Genomic DNA, 23,518 nt, shown 5'->3' with positions numbered 1-23,518 from the left:
ATCTCAGAGTATAATGCATTACAATCTTGGATGAGTATGACTAGCTAGTTTGTAAATCAGAAGCTCCAAACATGGTGAAAGGCCTCCAAAATGAACCACAAAAGCAGGATATAACCTTCACTGACCTTCCTCTTGACAACCAGTCCCCAAACAGATACCTGTAGGCTGCAGCCTAAGATGACTTAATAATAGGGAGCTTTAAAAGTTCAAAAACGCAGCCAAGTCCTAGATAAGGACAGTAAAACTCTTGCTTGCTAACAAAAGGCAACAATTGAAAGTTTATTAGCAAAACAAGAAATAGAAACATTTTCAAAATATCAAAAAGGAGGCGTCTCAAAGGCAATCCATGGCAACCAATTCCAAAATCACAATCCAAAAAGCAGAATCCAAAGACAGAAGCAATTAAACTCAAAAAAGCAGAGATATCAAGAAAAAAAAAAAAACTGCTTGCTAGAGACTCTTTTTCCACAGTCAAAGAACCACTTCAGGATCCTTCTTTCTGAGCAACATTTAAAGCCAGAAGGAGGGGCCAGCAGCAGTGATGCCAGGGTGGACCCGCCTCTAGGGTTTCTATCAGTGCTGAAGTGTTTGAAATCTGGGTCTTGTGTGTGTGTGTGTGCATGACCTTAGCTTAAAGGTACATAAGATTAAATCAGTCCTTCATGAATCTACTGACCCCCCGGCCCCCCTTACCCCGCAGTAATACACAACTCCACCCAGGGCTCCTTCACAGCTGGATCATCAGGTTACACCATCCTCTAGATGGCTTTGGTGACTTTGCTTTCCTGAAAGGCCTCTGAAATGAACAGTATGCAGCTAATCTCTGGACACCTATCAATCAGGGAACACTGTATGCTGTTCTCCAATCATTCCCGTTTCTTGTTTAGAGGGTCAGGCATTATTAGCTTGAGGTGGGTGGCATGCTCTAAACTGTATTGAAGGAACTATGCAGACTTCCTGCTATTGTCTCACATTAGGGATTTAATACACAGGGCCATTTGCAGTAACAAGATACACCACTCAGTATTGGTTACTGCCATGCACACTTGTTTGCACAAGGTATCTCAGTGTTATAGTATGGATTTCTCTTTCTCAATGGGGACATTGACAGGCTTAACCCCTGTCTTTGCCTCTGATGCTTCTTCTGCTCTGAACAAGCACATAAAACATGAAATTCCCATATTTCAGTGGACATTGGAATTAATAAAACCACAGTATTTGACACCCTGCCAAATACTTTTACTGTCCTCTCAACACATCTAATCTTCAGATATTTGAGGGATTTACACACACAGAGAATTTGGAAAATAACTTTATTATTCACAATGTAATATACAAACAAAAAGACAAAAAACTCAATTGACGGGTCAGTTATGGGGCCTCAATATGACCCTGAAATTCAATTCATGCAGAGGCATAGCTTAATCTGAGAAAGATTCTCTGATGGTTCAGTATTTACACAGCAACATACACAGCAATTTTAAAAGATCCAGTGATTCATGTCTGTACTTCACCTGTCAGCATAAAGGTTTGGATATGTGGGATAAGAAATAATGCTGGAAAAATGTTCAGTTTTTGACACCACACACTGAGGACAGCAGGTCTTTCAATAGTGATATCCAGTGACTGGCCAGCTCTTACCGATCATATCCACACGACACCTGACTTTTAAAAAATCATGTAGGTTGTTTTCAGACAGGTGCTCTCCAAATGGAAAATGGAGTTGCAATGGTGTTAGCAGACACTAGGCAAAGCAGCAAACTCACTGAGGTAATTATATGATGTACCTCAGTAAATCAATTTCAAAAGCAACACAAACAGTACATGTTGCAAGAGCCAATCTGAGAAACTTAATGTTAATTTTAAATTCACTTAAGTGTTACCTTAATTTGAATAGTATCAAGGTTTAGCATAGCTAAAAATTCAGGTTTATTCTCTGTAAGCTAACTTGTCAATGGAATATTCTTAATTCTCTGCTATATTTTCTAGTGTGACAATAGAATGATCTCAGATTATTAGAAACACAGATTGGAAGATGAAGTGTTGGTCAGATTAGATTGACAGATATAGAGGGATATAAGTTTCTGACTGTATGTCCTGTGTGGCGGATGGCTGGGGCTCATGCCCAGCCGGGACTCCGGGAAGATAGAAGGACTGGGGGAGGAACTGTACCTCCCCTGGGACATGAGAAGGCAGCCACCCTGGTGGGTGTTGGGGCCATGGGAACAGAGGTTAGAAGCTCAACCTTTTGGGGACCCGAGACCACCACCAGCAGGTGCCTGGATGGCTCAGAAACCATGGTATGCAGCACTTCCGCCACACCAGGAGTGCTTCCAGGTGCCCATGCAGAACGTCCGCCACACCAGAAAGTGCTGCTGTAAGCTCATCAGGGAGCACCTGGAGCGCATAAGGGGCCGCCTTACTCCATTCGGGGAGCTGGAGTTGGGTGGAAGAGGACGGAGCTTGCAAAGAGTGGAGTAGAGTCGCAATAGAGAGAAGATGAGAAAGAGACAAGAGAAAGGAATGTCAGATATTTGTGGTGATTTAAGCATGGTGTGTGAAGTGCAAAGGACTGTAAAGAAGAGAACTGAAAATAAAAAGTGAATTCGTGTAAGTGTGCCTCTTGTGTCTGTCTGTGCTGGGTTAAGCACTCGTATAGCGCCTTCTACTGTCACACCTGATATACTGTATGTCATAATATACAGTACAGGACAAAAGTTTGGACACACCTCCTCATTCAATGTGTTTTCTTTATTTTCATGACCATTTACATTGGTAGATTCTCACTGAAGGTATCAAAAGTATGAATGAACACGTGGAGTTATGTACTTAACAAAAAAAGGTGAAATAACTGAAAACATGTTTTATATTCTAGTTTCTTCAAAATAGCCACCCTTTCCTCTGATTACTGCTTTGCACACTCTTGGCATTCTCTTGATGAGCTTCAACAGGTAGTCACCTGAAATAAAACAATAAAAATAAATTAAAAAAAAAAAAAAAACATTAATAAAAATAAAAAAAAATAAATAAAAAATAAAACCATTTCAGGTGACTACCTGTTGAAGCTCATCGAGAGAATGCCAAGAGTGTGCAAAGCAGTAATCAGAGCAAAGGGTGGCTATTTTGAAGAAACTAGAATATAAAACATGTTTTCAGTTATTTCACCTTTTTTTGTTAAGTACATAACTCCACATGTGTTCATTCATAGTTCTGATGCCTTCAATGAGAATCTACCAATGTAAATGGTCATGAAAATAAAGAAAACACATTGAATGAGGAGGTGTGTCCAAACTTTTGGCCTGTACTGTATATTTTACACTATATTAATGATAACATAAAGAAACTTAAGGAGATGTAATTAAGATACTCAAGCCTTAAACAGAAACATCATAAACAATGATTTTTTTTGCGTGCATTATCAATTTTTGTATTAATGGTTTGCTTTGATTTTCACTAACACCTTCAAAACAAAGACACTTAAGACCGTGTGACTTTTTTTGTATACATGTCCCACTAAATTCACAACACTTTCTATTAGCTGCCTTTGGAACTATTTTGGAAACCCTTAACGAACACAGCTACACACATATACACACTTACATGAGCAAATAATACCCTTGACGGATGTACAGTTTATAAACCAATCGTCTAAAAGTTGGTGCTTTTAAAATTTTTTCTTGCTTACAAAAAAAGGGCACAACATGTACACCAGATGGGTTCAAAAAGGAAAATTAATCACAATGGACAGGACAGTGCCAATGCTTGTCTCTGGGGATGGGTAAACGTGGTAGACTGTTTATCAGTGACCAATTTCTAGAACAGACCAGTTTTACAGGAAAACACCAGAGAGGACATCTTGACTGTACAGAGCAAGAAAGGAAATTGTTTAGACTGTCTAGACTCTTTTATTAAAGTGGACTCTAGGTTGCTCTCTCAAAATTATAGGATGCAATTTCAAGACGTCATTGCTGGAACTTTCATGAATTCAGTCCTAAGCCATAACATATCAATGATTATCTCCAGTCAAGGTGCTCACTAAACATCCTCCTGGTGGGCTATTGCTTGTGTCCTCTCAGGTTCCAACAAGTTTGTAACTTCTGTAAGTTTACATGCTGCCTCCCAATGTGAGTCAGCTGACCAGTTGTATGATCCTCTTTAAGTGGTTCATATATTAATGCGTATTTCCTATTTGAAAATAAACTCTTGAGCTGATCTGACCTTGCTTGATTCCAGTGCTTCCTCCTTGGTACCAGCCCAAGAGACTAATGAACACATTCAATTCAGTACCCCTCTAGTGACCTCTTACTGGTTACACTGACTCCAGGAGGTTTTTTATTCTAACATCTCTCTAATCGCAGCATTCCTCCACAGGATTATAATTCCTTATTGATTAGTCCACAGATGTTTGAATTCGCCAAAAGGTAATTAGCATGCAAAGAACAACACTTTTTAAAGGAACCATGCTCCTCTAATGTTAACAACCCCAAGATGGCATCTAGCATTATGAAATCTCCTCTTGCATACATAGAGTGGGAATTTTTTCTGCAATTAATTGACCAAAGACACATGCAGGTTTTCAGCCATAGTACTTGTTATGCCTTGTGAAATTGCCAATATAAAATAATAAACACTTTGTAGATTTCACTTCAGCTCTATTATGCAAAAAAAAAACCAAAAAAACACTTTTAATAAATATGTAAATGACAATGCCCTTAAATTCAGAGGTCAAATTGTCTATTTGCATGTTATGTCAAGTCCTGAATTAGTCTGTGTAAGTATTGTCTCAGTAATTCTTATTACTGTATGTTCACCAATCATATGGTTTATATCAGCAATCACATGGCTAGTGAAAGTCCACCAATGAGTGGAAAGACCCTGAAATGTGCAGGCCCCTCCAGGAGAACTAATGGCACAAGTTAGGTATTTCATAGTAAGTGTCCTCATTTCAGAAGTGAACGAATGAGTGAAAGTCAAGCACGCACGGTAATTGGAATAGGAGCACAAAGGAATTCCATCTTCTTCAGTCAGAAATGTTCGCATTGCTTGTCTCAGGAACTTCTCCATCTCTTTCCTGGTGAAAACAGTTAAGACTGTTAGAGAATAATAAAAACTTTAATAGAAAGGCAGGGGTCATACCACATTTTATTTTATGCTGAGCCAAAAGAAGATGATATTGTGTGGTGCTTATTTGCTTCTCAACCTATTATATTAACTTAGAGCTTATTATTTGCCTAATTATGGCACATAATCCTGTTATTTAAAGAAAAAGTATCCTTACAGTATGTTTTTTTCTCATTTCCAAATCTGTTGAAGACATGCAGAATTTGAAGCAGATATGGGTTCTCTAGAAACTACATGTAGTTTACATTTGATTAAATAGTATCTGAGCCAGAATTTGAAATGGAAAAATCATGGCTTGAACACAGCAAAACCTGGAATTAAAAGTATTCAAGATGAGAAGTTCAAATCCTTCTGCTTCATCACTAGACCTGCATGTGCTGTTGAATTGTATAGATCATGTCACACTTAACATTACAATGAAGTTGTGCTTGACCCATAAGCTTCTATATAAAAGGAGGAGAAGGAGGTGGTGGGGAACATTCAGACTGTTCCAAAATGCCACTCCTAAAAACGAATTGCTGTTTGTACTTCATTATTTTACACTTTGCATTTTTTATAAGATTGGAATTTTATTTTACATTTTATTTTTAGAAGACGCATACAATCAGGGTGGCAATAATGACATAATGGTAAGAACTGCTGCTTCAATTACTGAAAGCGACAAACGGTATGGCCTGAAGCATATTTTCCAAAATACCTTTGGCATAATTGTAATAGACAAGGCTTTTGGAACCCAAACACTTTTTTAGTTTCTAATTGTATGTCACTTTTCAATTTACAACTAATTTTTCACCATGAAGTTTCTCTTAAAAATATGTAATTAAGCAAGACATCATCTTCCTTTGCATGTTGTTTTGGTTCTGATTTCTGTTATTAAAATTATAAATAGTATTCAAATTAAAAATCTAAAATCACAAATTCAGGTTTCTGTTCCTTTAATGCTTTTTTTAAAACTTGATTTTTCCCATTACCAGGTGCCAAGAAGCCAGAATCAATTTTGACAACTTTAGGCAGATTGAACTTGTTTTGTATTTTTGTATAGAACAATTTTAGGCCTCATTAAACCGAGTTCTGAACTAAACAATACTCTGCTAGTGGACACTGTAATGATTTGCTTATATTAATTACATGTTTGGTCCAAATTATTGAAGTTTCTCTTAGGGATTAACAAAGTATTTCTAAATCTAATCTGAATTTGACAAATGAGAGGAGACCATTCAGTCCATTTGTTGCTCATTTGTTCAGCTAAAAGTTGTCCTAATATCTTATCTAGATTCTTCTTAAAGGTTGTCAATGTTTCTGCTTCAACTTCATGTCTCAGTTGTTTGTTACAGATTCCCTCAACTCTGCATAAAGAAGTGCTTCTCAGCTGCATTTCCCCTTAATTTCTACTGATGTCCTCCAGTATGTGATTCCCCCTTAAGCTGAATGAATTCTGCTGAATCTAATGTATCAACTTCTTTGAGAATTTTGAAGATCTGGAATAGATCTCCATGCAGCAACCTCTGCTCAAGACTAAACTGGTTTAATTTTCTGGGAATCTCAGGCTGCAACATGTCCTCAAGTCCAGGGGTGTACCTGGAACATATATGTTCATGTATGTAGACAATATGATTGAACTTCTTCTATTGCTGTTTAAGAACTTTGAGGCTGTATGAGGAGTTCTATATAAAAATAAATTAAGTTAAAAACTATGACAGTCACTGCAGACACAAAACCCCTAATACACCCTCTTTTGTTGTCTAGATTAATGTTCATTGCCAAGTATTGTGAATTAACTTACATATTTGAAAATGAAACCAGTAAGCACAATACAATAAAATGTATTGAGTGCACCATTAAGCCTATGAATAATGCCACTTTATTTGCCACTTACGTCCCTTCCCGTTTGCTGATCCTTCTTTAACAGAGTGTGAAATTCCTCTTGGATACATTCTGTGAGATGTTTTAATCTGTGAAATTCTCTCTCCCGCTTTTTCTTTTCCTTATAAAAAGAAGACACACAAAGTAACTTTTCACTACCTGCATTGCTTCTTAAAAGGTTGGATCAAATCATGCTTTTCATTTCTTATTTTTTGACTAAAATCATATCCACAAAAAAAAAAAATTTACAGTTTACTGTCTGGTGGGAAAAAATTATCAAAAGGAAATCATATAAAGATGCAACAGCAGATGCCAATATCAATGTGTAAATATGCACCTTACTCTATAATACACCAAAGCCACAAAAGGAACAACAATTTGATGGAGTTTCATCAAAACTAAAGCTGAGAGGAACGTGGATGGAAAATTCACTGAAAGCAGAATACACTGTCACAAGTCAGTCACTGTTACTTTTTAAATGGGGCCTTCGCCTAGTACATCAGATGTGATAAAGCAGTAGATGGCCAGAGGAAGTTCAGATAAAACAAAATTAGTAAAACAGTGAAAACATAAGCTGTAGGGTGGTAACATGATGTATATTGAATAGCACATATGAATAAGAATTTCATTGAACTTTATCCATGTAACAATAATAATAAACTTGTATAAAAAACTCATCTTTCAATAACAAATCAAACAGACAACTCCCCAAGTGCATGTGAGGTCTAACGGAGACCTTTGTTTCAAATTTAATTAATCATATGAAGTGCATATCAATTATCCTCTGCTTGTTTCAGATGGATAACACAACAAAGACAAACAATTCATAAAAATGCAAGTTTAAATCATCTTAATGTACTGTATGTTTATTGATTTGAAAGGAAGACTGCAGTGGAGCTTAGCAAGACTTGGCATTATGTTTCTTTTCTCCTCGAGTTTGTTTATTTCTAGTTCTATCACATACTAGGTATCTATGCAGCAAAATGTTACATAAATACAAATACACACATATATTGAGAAAATTCACATATACCAAAGCTTATATTACAAGCTCATGAACTTTGAGAAGGATCTTGATTTTTCAAATGTATAGCTTTAAAGCACAGAGAGGCTTAATATTTTAAGACCCTTTGGGGACTGGGGAAGAGTGCCAAACCAGGCCACAAGGATACTTTGTTACCTAGTGACCCTTGGAGTTTGAAGTTTGACACCTAAAGTGAAATGGTCTCCAGGCAACAATTGTAGTGGCCAGCATCTGTCAGGGACAACGATATACCAAGAAAAAGAAGAGGGAATACACAATTCTCTTGTTGTAGATGGAGCATCCTGGTGCAAAAAACTCAACAGACAGGTTTCATTGATTATATCAGCTAGCTAGGCTGTGGTTGATTTGCAAAAACACAAACTGAGCTGCTTATCTAAGATCCATTGCAACCTTAAATGCATTAAATGTTGCTTTGGAACATCTAACTTAATTAACTGGACTTAAACATTGCAGTTCCTCTCAAAACTGCTAATTCTGCATCCCATACTCATAATCAATAGGGTGACATTATTATGGCTAATACCTGTTTGATCTGTGGTGTTCTTCACTTTGCTGTATTTTCTAGCAAAAAACAATGGACAGATTCTAATGATGGAATGATTTTAAGTTTGTCCTTTGCATTTACAGTACATAATATATAACCCGCTTAATTCAATTTAAGGTCACAGGGACGAGAGCCTATCCCCAAATTAATGTACATTTTAGAAACTTTTGTCATGCTCCTAATGTTTTTTGGTTTAAATGCTAGAATTTTTTCTTGTGGTCAGTTAATATTTTATTATAATTTTTAATAATAGAGGACTCAAATATATTGTGTTCTTTAACATTTTTTTTCAGCATTGCAGATTTTGCTATCGCTATATTTTGAATTTCACATCATTTGTTTTTTTTTTATTAAAGCTGCTATTTTGCCACACTATAATGCAATGATAGATAGATCAAACTTTACTTGTCCCCAGGGGAAAGTCTGGTTACGTGTTGATGTGCTGCTAGCTATTGTGGTCATCAGAAGTGATGGGTGGTGATGTTATTAACTTAATAACATAAAGGTCAGAATAGCATGTGGCACACTGTCCAAGACTGTGGATAAAAAATTTCAGTTAGTCTGTGATTTATTGACTGTTTCTCTGACAAATCTGAATACATACATTTCAGCTCTCTTTTTCTAACTATCAATATTGAATTTTGTAGGGGACTTTAATTAAGAGAGATCCTCTGGCTTTCAGAACCTACTTGCTCTTGGTTTTTGTTGCATATGCATCTCCTGGTTCCTAATCACTTCTAAAAAATTGCTGCATTGTTTTATATCAAAACACTTTTCAAATCACAGAAAAAAACTAAGGAAATTAAGAATCAGTCTATACTATTAAGTTTGATTAGTTTGACCTTCATTGTGTGAAGTCTCCTTTTAAGCAATGTAATTAACTTGTGTATATTTAATGCAGGGTGGCATGGTGGCGCAGTGGGTAGCACTGCTGCCTTGCAGTTAGGAGACTTGGGTTCACTACCTGGGTCCTCCCTGTGTGGAGTTTGCATGCTCTCCTCGTGTCTGCGTGGGTTTCCTCCGGGTGCTCTGGCTTCCTCCCACAGTCCAAAGACATGCAGGTTAGGTACACTGGCGATTCTAAATTGTCCCTAGTGCGTGCTTGGTGTGGGCGTGCGCACCCTGCAGTAGGCTGGCGCCCTGCCCAGGGGTTTGTTTCCTGCCTTGCGCCCTGTGTTGGCGGTAAATGGCTTCAGCAGATCCCCATGACCCTGTAGTTAGGATATAGCGGGTTGGATGATGGATGGATGGATATTTAATTCAGTGTAACAGTATTTTTATTCAGAATACTCAGTGATGTTTGACAGATGATGACATCCTAATATTTATTTAAGAAACAAAAACCAAATGTGCACCGAATGGAAACTTTCTCATAACCTGAACATTCACAAGTCAGTGTCTAAAGGAATGAATGCAGACTGCAGACAAAAACACAATCATATATATTTGTACTTTCAGTCAGTGTGCAAGAAAGCAGCAACAACAGAAGCAATAGAGCAATATCTACCAACTGCAGAATATAGGTTGGCTGAAAGAGTCCAGACCTTCTGCAATGCTTTCTTTACCAGATACAGTAGCTCTATCCATTAATAAGAGTTTCAGGTTTGAAAGTGAAGAGCTAGACTTCAGGATCAAATGTGATATTTTATGAAGTGTTAGAGTGAGACAGAACAGAACTACACATTTCATAAAAAGTCAGAAAGCACTGACAGGCTGGGAATTGCTAACTAAGCTGTGACTGCCATTTAAAGTGCATTGAAAAATCCATGTGGGGGCATTGTTTATTTTGCATTAAAAAGGACCTGAAAGCAATGGAATTAAAAATTAGCTAATTCTTTTGAGTTGAAAACAATAAGAACAAAGAAGCTCTGTTAAACAAATTGGGAAAATCAGCCTAAATGAAAAACCATTTTTTTATTAACATTTTGGTGTAAGAGAGACTTACCAATGTTATCACCTCAAGTTCTTCATTAAGTTCCCTTATCACATTGCCCTGTTTAAGAACTTGATGCTTTAAGTTGACATAAATATCATCAAGCCTGACAGAAAAATGAAAATTACAGAAATCAATATAATTAGTTCCCACTCAGTTCCCACCACGTAAAAGTATAATTACAAAAAGCTTTTGGTATACTAAACATGTTTTTCATATCAATTCTCAGTGTGTGTTTTTTCTCCCTTATATATGTGGCAATTTTTGCAAATGTATTGCCTTACGTTTTCAGATCTTTTTTGGTTGTATACAACAAATGCTGTACATACAAGAAAATCTGTACATATTAGGTTGCCTAGAACTTAGAAAGTTATTTAACTATTTATTTATGTTAGTCACTAAAGAAAGCTTTGTCACTGCACTAAAAATACACAAGCTTGAAAAAAAGACAATATAAAGTAGGTAGTGATCAAAATGATCAGCAAACAGAAAACACATGATTTATAGTACCTAAATAACATATTTGTCTAGATCACTTTATTGCATTTTGAGAAAATGAATTTGATAAGCAGAGTTCAGGATGACTATGAAAGTTTAACACAACTAAATACACATTTACTGAGTTCATTTGGTGTTTTAGGCTTCAGAAGATGGATAATACTTTGCCCTCTTGTGTCTTATTTCTTAATGCAGGTGATTTGCTGGTGCTAGTGGAAAGACTTAGAAAATGAAAAAAGAATGGAGCAAAGAGGCAATGCTAAAGTTCATTTTTGGGGTGTAATTGGTCAAGTAACTGAGGTTCATTGAAGAAATATGCAGTAATTATATAACTCATGTTTTATATAGACAATTTACTGCAGCATCACTTCTTGATAAAACGTTTATCTTTTGGATTAAAAAAGACTGAACGTAATGTGTTTCTTGAATTCATTAACATGGTTTAAATAATAATGCACTTTTATCAAATACTCATTTTTGTAGTCTGAAAAGAGCACTTCATTGCCAGTTCTATGGCCTTCCTGGGATGCAAAACTAACTCTCGGGTATCTCAGTCCCTCATATGTCAGTTCCTCCTTTGTGTGGGTCACCCCAAATTCGCTATTCATTCCTTTGCAATGTGAACATGCACTTTCACACGTATTATGTTATATAAAAGATGTAAGACATATGACCAATCCAGCTGATTATATTTCGGACAATTAGTTACCAGTTTGCATCACTGTGATTGATTTCTGCAGCAAACAGAAGTGGATAAATGTTATATGATGATATAGAGAAACACTGTAGTTCATCACACCAGTTTTAAGAAGCAGAATTGCATTGCTATACTTGTACTCTGACAGACATGATCATGCAACATAAAGACCATTTTAACATAGCAAGGCTGATAACTACTAGGGCCACAGTCCGGTTGTAATCAGCCCTCTGTCAAATGCTAGTTCTCACCAATGTTGTTTTGGTGGCTGATGCGTGACAGTAATTTGTAATAATAAGCAAGAAAAGGTAACAAGCAATGAGGTAAAAGTTTTGCAACATAACCAATGAAGAGGTGAATGAAAAAATCAGGCTAAAATGTCACAAAGACTTTGGGAAGAGAAACTGTCTTCAAAAATATAAAACATGTGATTCTCATCTTATCTTATGCATTGACTGATGTTAGGCAACCAGAAGCCACATTAGATTCATATTGTAAAAGAAAGCAACAAAATTTTAAAAGAGGTTTCTAGCACCACCAACCCATTTTCTGCACACATCTTAAGACTATAGAGGCGTTACGAATGAGTGCGAACTACTGTGCTATTGCCAGCACCAAAAAGCTCTTCTATTTCTACCATTTGTTGCATGTCTGCCTAACATTCTGTATGCCAAGAATCACACAGAAATGTCTCCTCCTTTCTTATATTTTTCTGCCAATTAACTTTGGGTTCTGACTACATAATGGGAAATATAAACTATAAAAAATGAATGGATGGTCTTAAGAGTATATTGCCAGTAATAACAATAAAATACTGATGAGATGTTCTGAAACTGAGTGAATGAATATTAATACATGACTACACTAAGCTTATTCAATTACTGAACACAAAGAAACAAAAAAAATGTCAGAATAAGAAACGAAATAAAAACCTGCACTCCCTGATTCTGCAGTTTCCCTTAATATGACATGTGCTAAAATCTGCATTGTCTGTGCAGGACTTAAAAGAAAAGTAGAAATAAATAACATACAGTATGGCCTCATCCATTTTTTGCTGCAGTATAATTTTCATTTGCTCCAGACTCATATTCTCATAGGTGGCCTCTTGCATATTCACATTCTTCTGTTCACTTAGCCTTTCCCACTGTTTTCTAGAGCTTGATCCTGTGAAAGAATGCTGCTCGAGATGCTCAGCCTGGCCACTTGAACCAACTTGTTCATTGCCTGCCTGTTTGCTTTGGCTTTCTTCCAGTCGCATGTCAGGGTCAGCTGACTCCTACAATAGAGTGTTTGTTCAATTTAACAATTTACCTGACTGTAACAATTAAATTAAAACTAATGGTACAAAGATTCTTTTAACACAAGTACAAGTAAAATTATAAAGAACAAAACTGTAACTCTGTATATTTATATAACAGTTACATCCTTTGAACAACAGTACATTTTATCAAATTAGAGACTAGGTCAAGTTTTTAAATCTTTTTTATTATCTAGCATAGAGATTATACTTTACAGTTATGATAAAGATATAGTGAGTATTAACAGACTCTCACAGTTTTTAGAAATGTATTTTACATAATTTAAATATTTCTCAACCTTCCGGACACAATGTGTATATCTCATACATCTCTTGACTCAGGGGAATGCACTTAGAGCCACACAGAGTTCGACTATTTTCACTTTCATCCGTGGTGAAGAAGACTGCAACCAACAAAGGAAACTGTGAGGTCTCCTTAGCCCTACCTCCTCACTAGCCTCTTCTTTTCACCCACTACATTAATGGTCTAGCATTAGCCATTTGTCATCAGCTGTTGACCAGCCCAGAGACCAGGAGCATCCTAGTTGTCACTGCCTGCTCTATTCTTTCTAAACCATACTGAACATCAATAAATTAGGTAGCCTGTGGCACCCCAACCCTACTCACATTGTCTTGGCTTGCGTCCAAGATATATACAGCCTTTATTTAAACAGCACTTTTCTATATAAAACTTTACATGTACAGAATGCACTGTCATTTTCTTCCTTTAAGGTCATACAGTGTATCAGACATAGGCACAGATGCTGCTGCTTAGCATATCGAATGAATATCTTTTTAATAAAATGATGATCCATTAGGTGGCTTGCTTACTTCATTTTCCATTTCCTGACGTTTCTGTACCAGATTTGGAAATTCTTCGAGGATGCACTCTGTGAGGTGTTTTAAGTTTTGAGTTTTCATTTCTAACATTTTTGTTTCCTGATCAAAAACAAGGACACACACAGCAACACATGCAGTGAGTTATTTAGATCTTGTGTCTGCTCCCTAAAATTCACAAACCATAAAAACATTTTAGCATTACTTACGTCCTAGCATGAAAAAAATATTTTTGTTCAGTTGTATTTGTATCTATCTATCTATCTATCTATCTATCTATCTATCTATCTATCTATCTATCTATCTATCTATCTATCTAACAAGTTTATTAAACCATAATAATTTCAAGATTTCTTCTCCTAGGCTATATATAAATTTCTCTGCATTGGTTTAATACCATAGAATATAAAGTTTGGCAATTTCCCACAAATAGCAACACTCAGGTAAAGCCTTCAATGCCATATGCATTCCCTTTCAATACTCACACTCAAGCGTGCTTATTATTGTGCCTGTTGTTTGCCATTTTGGTGTTATCTGAAGCATTACTAAGCTATAATGAATTCCAACCTTAATACACTCTGGGATTTCCAGTAGTGATTAGTAACTAAGCCAACCAACTTTGTCCTCTACATTGTAGTTTTAACTTGAATCTTTGTCATGCCATTTTTGCTCTGGTTTGCTACAGTCATATTTAGGCACTTTATATGTAACTTTATGCTTGCTTGTTCTTTTTTCTACTTTTTTTAAGCATTTGGTCACTATTTTTACAGTCATATTGCCTTATCCTCCATCTTAGTCTGACAGCATAAATCCATTTGATGGCACTGTCTTTATTTTAGAGTGCAGAAAGGTAATAAACATCTGTCATGGAGCAGGCTAGGTATGTGCCAACAAGACATTTCCAGCTTCCAGACATTTCCAAAGCAGCATATAAAAGATATTAAGGAACAAGTAAGTGTTTTGAGGTACAGGAAAGGTCAAAACACTAATGCCTACAAGTCTGTAACTATAGTGGAGAAAACAATGATGGTCACTGAGAATTTAAACAGACTAAAGCAATTACAATGTATTAGGTTGACTTGTAGGATAAGCAAAATCTCACATTCAGGTAACTGCAACAAACTTGAAGTGAGATGTTGCATAGAGCACAACATAAAGTTCAAATGGGAAATTACTTCTAAGTGTTTCTTCTAGGAGCAAATTCACATACACATTCAATTGAGAATAACACAAAAATAACACAACAAAGAAATCAGTATATATTGTAAGAATTCTACCTCCATATTCCTTGATATTGTGTCTCTGAGTTGCTTCATTTCCTTCTCCTGCTTACTGAGTTCAGACTCAATACAAACATATGAGTCCTGAAGTCTGTAAAGAACAGAGAGAATAAGGAAGTTGATCATCACCAGGACATTCACATTTGAATATACAATCATGCTCTGCTTTCTTTGATTTATGTTTATTTGTGCTCTCATGTAATATCTCTGTCAGAATGTGGTTAATGTAACAGGCATTCGTGTTTGTGCACTCCCAATATGCAGTGCAATGGTTACCACAGCCCTTATAGCATGGGCATATTTATTTGGTCATCTCTTGAGGTATGAAACTGTACTCCTGTGATTTCAAGATTTTGCTGCTCCCTCTGCCTATTCAGTACCCTAGGTCAGTGATTAAATACTTTTTTTAATATATTTTTTACTTGAAAGGTATACAAAAGTATCAATTGTTAAAAGACATAAAAGAAGTAACATGATTTAGAAAGAGATAAACCAAATAAACAGAATTATAACCTGCCAACACCCTCCCATCTCTTCTCCTTCCACCAGACCTTTTACCATACTAAACTGGAACAAAACTAAAAGGTAACATAAGGCATCACTATGCCTCCGTTTTAAAGCACCCTTGCTCCAGAAAACAGACAGAAGAACAAAATACAAGAATATCAGAGGGCACCCAGCAGGTATTATAACTTTATACTAATGAAGCAATATACTCACAATGTAAAAGGGTCTTATCAAAACAACCATTTATGTGTGCTGCTAACAGCTCTAGCATACTTAAATTAATAAAGGGAGACTACCAAGCATTAATCGTGGACCTACCTTGATTCTTCCACCTAGACACCAGCAAGATTTGGCAGCAATTTAACATAAAGTAACAACCTGCTGATGAAAAATAGGCAAGAAGAGGGCAGAGAAAAGTTTAAAAAAAAAAACAAAAAAAAACCACAATAACTGAGGAGAGCAAAGACAAGTTGTTCTCACAATAGTGGCAGCATAAAAGGAGAGCAATTACTGGAGACCAGGTACAGGAAGACACAGTCCCAGGACGTGTGGAAGAAAGTTCCCAAAGTGTTAAGAGAACAAAGTTTACAGAGTGGGTCAGAATCTAGGCCAAGTAAAGAACATAATCTAGGAGTAAAATAAGAACTGTGAATAAAATGCTTATTTTATTAAAAAAATAGAGTTGGGGTAGCACATTAGCACAAAGAAAATAGATGAAGGAAGCTTAAAAGCCCATTTCAACATTATAAGGACCGCACAATGCCGGTACCATGCAGAAAGACATTCATATCAGAAACTAGCTTAACAGGACAGGCCGAAGAGGCAGCAAAATTATACAGAGGATGATGCGCAGGTAACAGAGAAAAAAGACAAATTTCCAAACGTCCTGAGGACAAATCTGAGCTGTAGATAAAAGAACAATGAGAAAGACGAAATAGAAAATTTTAAGTAAAGAAACTGGAATGTAATAAAGCCCAGACTCATCATACATTCATCAGCATTTGAATTCTCAGGGAGATGCCGTTCAGAGACAACACTGGATGACCTCCAAAAATTAGTGCTTATTAAAAAATATCAGCATGCTGAAATGCTAACATGGAGCTGTCCTAATTCGTTTTTAAGTACTCCAAAATATCTGAAGGGCATATGAAACTATTGGGCCAAATATATTCAGTAATGAAATACTTTATAATCATGATGTCCGCTTTTTAATTACTTCTCCTGGAAACCAAGCTGTACTGCTGCTGAAAGAGTTATAATCAAGTCACACATCATGCTTAATAAATAGACTGTATGGACACGGTTTATTGCCTGTCTATCTGTCACAGAACATAACCAGTCAGGTAATGCCTGGAATTTACATTATATGTCCAAAATTATTTAGACACCTGTTTGTCCAACATTACTAGTAAAAGCAAAGGTAGTAACAATATTTCCTTAGTCAAACTCTTTGCAACTGTAAAAACTTCTAGGAAGGCTTTCCACTATTGGAACATTGCTGCAATGATTTGATTCCATTCAGGGAGAGTATTCAAGAGCATTTAGTGAGGTCAAGCACTAATGTTGGGCACTTAAGTCTGGTTCACAAACGGCACTTCACTTCATTCCATGGGTGTTTCCACTTCACACTTACCAAACAATTTCTGCATGTCCCTTGCTTTTGCACAGGACATTATCATGCTACCACAATAAAAGACATTCACTCCCACAAATTTTTGCTACAAAGCAGGAAACACAGAATTGTCTGGAATGTTCTTGTATGGTTTAGTGTTACATTTTGACACCACTGTAACAAGCAGGCCTAGCCTTAACCAATACAATCATCCCCAGACTACGCTGCCTCCTCCACCATACTTTACAGCTGACATTAAGCATTGAGATATTTGGCATTCTCCAGGCTTTTTGCCAAATCCAGGCTCGCCCATAAGATGACCAACAAGTAAAGCATGTTCCATCAATCTAGACCATGCATTTTCACTTCTCCAGTGTACAACAGTGGTGAGCTTTACACCACTCTACCAAAACTTGGCACTGAGCATTAGTGTTAAGCTCGACTATAGCTGCTTGGCCATGGAAACCAATGATATTTAAATCAAGATGAACAGCTTTTGTGCTGATGTTGCTTTCTGATGCAGTTGTGCGTTCCATAGTGATGAATTACGTACCTAAACAGCCCTGTCACTTTAAGGATGAGCTGTTGCAGCTCCCAAACATGTTTGCTTCACAAAAATGGCACTTACATTTGATAGGGTATCTGTAGCAGTGCCATGCCATGTTGAAAGTGAATTGAGCCCTTCATAATGACCTGTTCTATTGCTAGTATCATTATACTGTGGCAAATACACAGTTGTGCATGTGACTCAACACTTGTACCAGCAAAAGGTGTTTCTTATATTACTAAATACAGATGGTTTTGGCAATATAGTGTAGTCAATCTCTATTACAGGAGGCTGTAAGACATTAATTTTTTTGACATTTGAATAAAATGTATAATTGGTTGCATTTCAGTAAGTTTATTTGTAAATGATGTTATTTGCAGGGCACATTCTATTGAAATAACGATTGTTTTTGACTGCTTTGGTGTTGCTACCAGTTTTGGTTCCTGCTAGAATAAGGAGCATGTTCTCCCCATTTTCAGGGGATTTCATTTTGCACACACTCACAAAAACACTCTTCTAGGATAAACAGATTACATACATTAAATTGTTTTCATCTGCTGCTGCAAGTAAAATCCTCATATCCTCTATACTCTGGTGGCAACTCAAATCTTCCGCTTGGGTGTTCTCATGTTCATTCTATTCAAATGAAAAACATATTTCAGAAAAATTGAGAATATAAAATTGAAGCAGAGTACACAAAATTTTATTTGAAACACTCTAAATTCAATTAAATACTAATTCAAAGATTTACATTTTACTCCATTGCTCCAAAAGCTGAAAACACATCTAATGTTTGGAAATAACCCAGAGTACAAACAGGCCTCACACATTTTTTAAAAAAAATATTCTAGTGAAAGCCTGCTACATGGAGACCATGGACTGTGTAAAGCTCAAAAATAGACTTGCAGACCTCATTGTAAGGGTCTTCCATGAGGCCTGATGATCCTTAGCCTATCCCAGAAATGTCAGTCACAAAGCAGTTTATGGCTCAGACATAACAAGCTAGTCACCACATCATTGAGATAGAAAAGGGTAACCTGACTATGTGGAAACAAACTGTGCAGAAACACAGGAGATATGAAGACTGTACACCAGGGAATGAAATATGTTGGGGTTGGCTTTTAATATAATGAAAAAATTATTCACCGATGATGCCATGCCAGTTAGCACAAAATTTAGTGTTTTTGCCTAGTCATGCATTCAGTTTCTTCAGATTGTCTAGGAGCTCCTTACGAATAGCAGACACTTGTGAAAAGCACCTTGTTTATTTGGAGAAACTATATGAGACTGGGTAGGTACCACTTGAGCAACCAAGGGTTCAGACAGGCATCCTTCCAAATTGTCTGCCTAGGCCTAATCCACTTAATATTTTTCCTTAAATATTTATGACATAAAATAAATTTTAATTGAAAAGTACATTATTTCTTGGCGTTTCATTACATATTTGTAATATTAAAGTGGATATATTTTAAATTCACCCACTGCATTAGAAACTAATGCCAAGAACCTTTGGCCGTGATAATCCTGTTAACTCTTTTATAACTGCAGGATATCTACATAATAAAATGTGATGAAGATGGATAATTGTTTATGTGTGAAGAGGTGCTTGCTGAAACAGGCGCCAGGTGCCTCGCAACCCTGTTCAGGATAAATGTGTCTGAAAAAAAGATGGAAAGCATGAAAAATATTTAACACTGAGCCACTAATGACATGGAAGTACTCTGAAAGAACACTTTAAAACATACCATTTTCAAGAAGGCAGAATCCAGTGCCCCATGCCTTATTTCAGACAGATCTCCAAAATGCTTTCTCTCTAGCACCATGATTAGAAAGTAGAACTAACTGACCTCAAAACTTCTGTCTTACTTACCTGCAAAATCCCAAAACACATTGTAATAACTTAGCAGCATTGCAAAACCCAGTCCAATTCCTCAAACACTTAAAATATGTCTGGCTTTTAAGGATATTAGCATATCTGTGCTAACAGACACAGAATACTTCCAGCATGACAATGCACAATGTCACAAATCAGTCTGGTTTCTGAAACAATACAATGTGTTCAGTGTTCTGCAGTAGCCTTCCATGTACAACAGAACACCTTTAGGATATGGCAGAATGGGACAATCGCAGCATGAAGTTGCAGCTGCAGTGGCCATACCTTACAACTTCTGTTTCACATAGAGTATTGTGTGATCATTTAACCTGTCATATTCTTTTAAGAAATTACCAAAGCAAAGATGTTTTAAATTATCTCCCACACAACAGAATTCAATTACATAATTGTGTTAACTGTATACTTTGTTTATTCATATATGACTGAGATTTAATTAAAATGGAAAATTCATAAATGCTCTGAATAGCACCCCTCTTTGTCGCCCAACAGCACTTTAACTAGACGCTTCTTATAATGGAAACTGGGGGGCTTCAGATTTTGAAAATCACAATGAAATGGCAGTTTGCTTCGCCAACAAAATCAGCGTTTTAAAAGTCTAAATCAAACACTTGAGGTTAAACCAAGGTATTTTTCACAAGGTTAAACAAATAGGCTTGAGACATCAAATCTTTGAAGAGACGTTTGCACTTTCGATGCCCTTTGTATCTCGTTACAATTGGTTGTTGCTCTTTGACAGTCAAGTGCACCCACATGTCCACAGCCTTGACACCTGCTTCTTCCTGTGACCTTCTTGTATAGAAATGTCCTCTCACCGTCACTTTGGCAGGTAGTAATGGAATGGTCCATAAAATCAATTCGGTCATGTGTAAATGGGCATTACTGGAATAAAACAGTGTAGTGTCGGCGCTGAGCGCCACAATGGTTGGATTCTCTGCTCTTTACATGGCTCTTTGAAGTGATTCGCTATCCTTAAAAGAACCGTTTGCCTTTTGCCGCACTAGTTGGAAAATGCATGTGCGACTGTGATGGGTTGCCGTTTTCATAGGCTCTGCTGCTATATATGATGTAGTGCCAACTCTCATTCTTTTGGTGATTCATCCATGACTGATATAACTTGTACAGCGCCACTGCAATATAACTTCATGCATAGCTAAATGATCATAAAACTAAATCCATGATCCACCAATACAGTACATCCTTTTCCAAACCACATAACAATTATCATTTTTGTGCTGTTATCCTTATTGCACACATGCATTCCAGCTGCTTTCGGTACCATAACGCTCAACGCAAGCTGACGACATTCCTTTTCAGTGCCATTCTGTCAACAGAATGTGTTTTGTTAATACTCGTTAAATTCTTTGCCTGACAAATAAGTACTATCCTGCAAATGGGCTCAATTCATCTCTACCACTGATCTCCTGGATGTCTACTAAAGCTGTAACGACAGTCGATAAAAATACAGAGATACTCGCCACTCTATGGAACACCGTTTAGACCAAAAAGCTCTTGCTGTAGGCTGCGGCCGCTTGACGTCACGCAGACACGTCTACATTGCGACCGAGTGATGTGATGAAATGCGCCAACGCAGCTCGAAGGTTTGGCTGCGCATGCTGCAGTCCCCCAATAACTTTGCACATTTTTTGGTTGGAGTTTTTTTTTTCCGTGCATTATACAAATCTTAGATTGGGCTGCGTTCATGGAAAACAATTGCCGATTAACAGCTCCTTATAGCTGTGAGATTTTCTCATTGCAATCGAGCTTGTAGTCCTGTAATGAGCGCTTAGCATAACATGAGCTCCGGTAGAAGCGACGCCGATCCGCTCGATGACTACCGGGACCGACAGGAGAATGAAGTGGAGGCGTTGGCGTCCATCTACGGGGATGATTTTACGGATCTCAGGCAGAATCACCCATGGAAGGTAGGCAAACATCAGGGTCTTCGTTGAAAGAAAGAGTTTTCTGTTTAACGATCGCCGTAAAAGCAAAAGATCGGAAGATTTTAAAACGTCAATGCATACCCGGCGAGCACTGGGACAATATTTATTACTGGAGTGTCTTCCTTGAGGTTTGAAGTGATCTTAATTGGCGTACAATAACCTAAGGGGTCCTGATTTTTTTCATCCCCGAGGCTGCTTTATTTTAAGTATTGCCTTCGCCAAAGGCACATCATCTTACTTTTATTTAATACTGTGTAATCGCTTCTATCTGGAAATACCGATTTTAGAATTCAGTTTTGCACTCGGATACCACAATTACTGTCTGCATTTTTAAAATATTTTATTATTTAGTTGTTGGGTTGACGCCTTTAACCCAATTACTGCTTAGAACATTTGAGATCCAATTGGTTACATTTCTTTTTGTCAGGGTCCGCAGCAGGATTTGAACCCACAACCTTAGTGTTTGAAGTACAAAGCCTTAAGCACGATATCATACTGCCTGTATATTTCATACAGAAGTAAATCTTTTTTGTGCACTTTACATGCTAAAACTCCTATAACAAAGTTTCAAACATGTACGCTGAATAAATAAGTAAATATATTTTGACGTGAAAATAAGCCATTAAAACACAATGATATCTGAGCATGAATAATTAAATGTTTGACGAGATATATCTTTGTATTTATTTCAGTGATCCCTCATGTGGAATGAAATACATCTTTAAATTAAAACTAATTTTCACTAGTCAAAGTCGTGAGGGTGGGCTGTAGCGAGTGTAACCCTTGAATCATTAGTTAAGAGAACGCTAAAAGTTGTGATTGAGCAAGTCTGGGACGGATTTGACTGCATAGAAACAGCACCAGAATTACTGTGTGAAATCACTTCTTTAATTCAAGAAACGCACCATCAGGAGTCTGTATCTGAAATAAGTGCTTTAAATGTGGCACTTGATAGCTAAAGGTTTACATCCTGCCTGCCGAAGGTTCACCAATCAAAATACAGCACTGGCTAGAGCCCACCCTCTTGACTTTGATGCGTGAAAATGACAGTTCACTGAAATAATCGAATAAATATATGAAGTAATAAGGAATAAAACTCCCTACTTCATGACACATTTAAATATTTATGCTCACATATCATTCTGCTTTTATCTATGATTACATTTCCCAATACATTTATTTGCATGTCTATTTGTTTCATTTTATCCACAATATTCCTGTATAAATGCAGTGGCTAAAAATTAACATCACAGCCTTAAAGTATCTAATTTGGTTCGATAGTCTAAGCAACTGATATGCATTTTGATTGCTAATAAATTGGTCGTAGTGTTAGAGAGAAGTTAGTATTTTTTTTCTATGGTTAACCAAGCAGATGCTGCTCTTCTTTTTTCCATCTGATTTCTTCAAATGTCTTAAACTTCAATTTTTTGTGAACTAGTAGTAAACGTGCAAGTTAGGTAATGCCATCACACCCTGTTATTGAGAGCTTTGCAGAGTTCTTTCTTTAATTTGTGACCTTTCTTCAATTTCAGCTGAATAAAATTACTGTTGAATAAAACTTTTTAAATATTGTTTATTAAAACTCCCTAATGGAAAAATGACACACAATGTTTTCTAGAATGGAAAAACAAATAGTTTTGGCATATATACTTTTAGTAAAAGCTAGCAATAAATTTTTAGCCCCCGACCAGAAATTTGCTTATGCTGTGAGGCATTGAAGTTCATCAAACACATGAAAGTTTGGTAAGTACACTCTCAACGACATTCTGATCCCTGACCTGATCAGGTCTCCTAGGGTTACAGCCAGACAAAGCCATGTATCCCCTAATCCCTCAAATGTCAGCACAACCCAGGAAACGGATAATGTTTGGAGTCTTCTACATGTATTAGATGTTGTCCCATC

At 36.8% G+C, this 23,518-nt stretch overlaps 2 protein-coding genes across 5 annotated transcripts in view; one reads left to right on the top strand and one right to left on the bottom strand.

The window, feature by feature from the left end:
• Window positions 1-3,278: 3,278 nt before the first annotated feature.
• The window catches only part of LOC120519143 (kinectin-like), a 146,716-nt gene continuing 126,476 nt past the window's right edge, over window positions 3,279-23,518 (bottom strand). Inside the window, exons 1-8 of one of the 4 annotated variants that reach the window (XM_039742283.1) lie at window positions 21,151-21,220; window positions 18,320-18,417; window positions 15,113-15,206; window positions 13,830-13,937; window positions 12,733-12,977; window positions 10,519-10,612; window positions 6,998-7,105; window positions 3,279-5,071 (exon numbers count right to left, since the gene is read on the bottom strand). In XM_039742283.1, the coding sequence (XP_039598217.1) occupies window positions 5,021-5,071; window positions 6,998-7,105; window positions 10,519-10,612; window positions 12,733-12,977; window positions 13,830-13,937; window positions 15,113-15,206; window positions 18,320-18,360 (741 nt within the window). In that variant the 5' untranslated portion in view covers window positions 18,361-18,417; window positions 21,151-21,220 and the 3' untranslated portion in view covers window positions 3,279-5,020. Of the gene's footprint in view, window positions 5,072-6,997; window positions 7,106-10,518; window positions 10,613-12,732; window positions 12,978-13,829; window positions 13,938-15,112; window positions 15,207-18,319; window positions 18,418-19,651; window positions 21,221-23,518 lie in introns of those variants that run through there. The other 3 variants (XM_039742282.1, XM_039742284.1, XM_039742285.1) reach the window with 3 other exon arrangements.
• The window catches only part of eif2ak4 (eukaryotic translation initiation factor 2 alpha kinase 4), a 173,704-nt gene continuing 171,454 nt past the window's right edge, over window positions 21,269-23,518 (top strand). Inside the window, exon 1 of the mRNA XM_039742281.1 lies at window positions 21,269-21,597. Within this exon, the coding sequence (XP_039598215.1) occupies window positions 21,469-21,597 (129 nt within the window). The 5' untranslated portion in view covers window positions 21,269-21,468. The remainder of the gene's footprint in view (window positions 21,598-23,518) is intronic.

This window comes from Polypterus senegalus, chromosome 18 (genome assembly GCF_016835505.1).
Source record: "Polypterus senegalus isolate Bchr_013 chromosome 18, ASM1683550v1, whole genome shotgun sequence".
In the NCBI taxonomy this organism is placed as follows: Eukaryota; Metazoa; Chordata; class Cladistia; order Polypteriformes; family Polypteridae; genus Polypterus; species Polypterus senegalus.
This window is presented reverse-complemented; position numbering and strand designations above follow the sequence as displayed.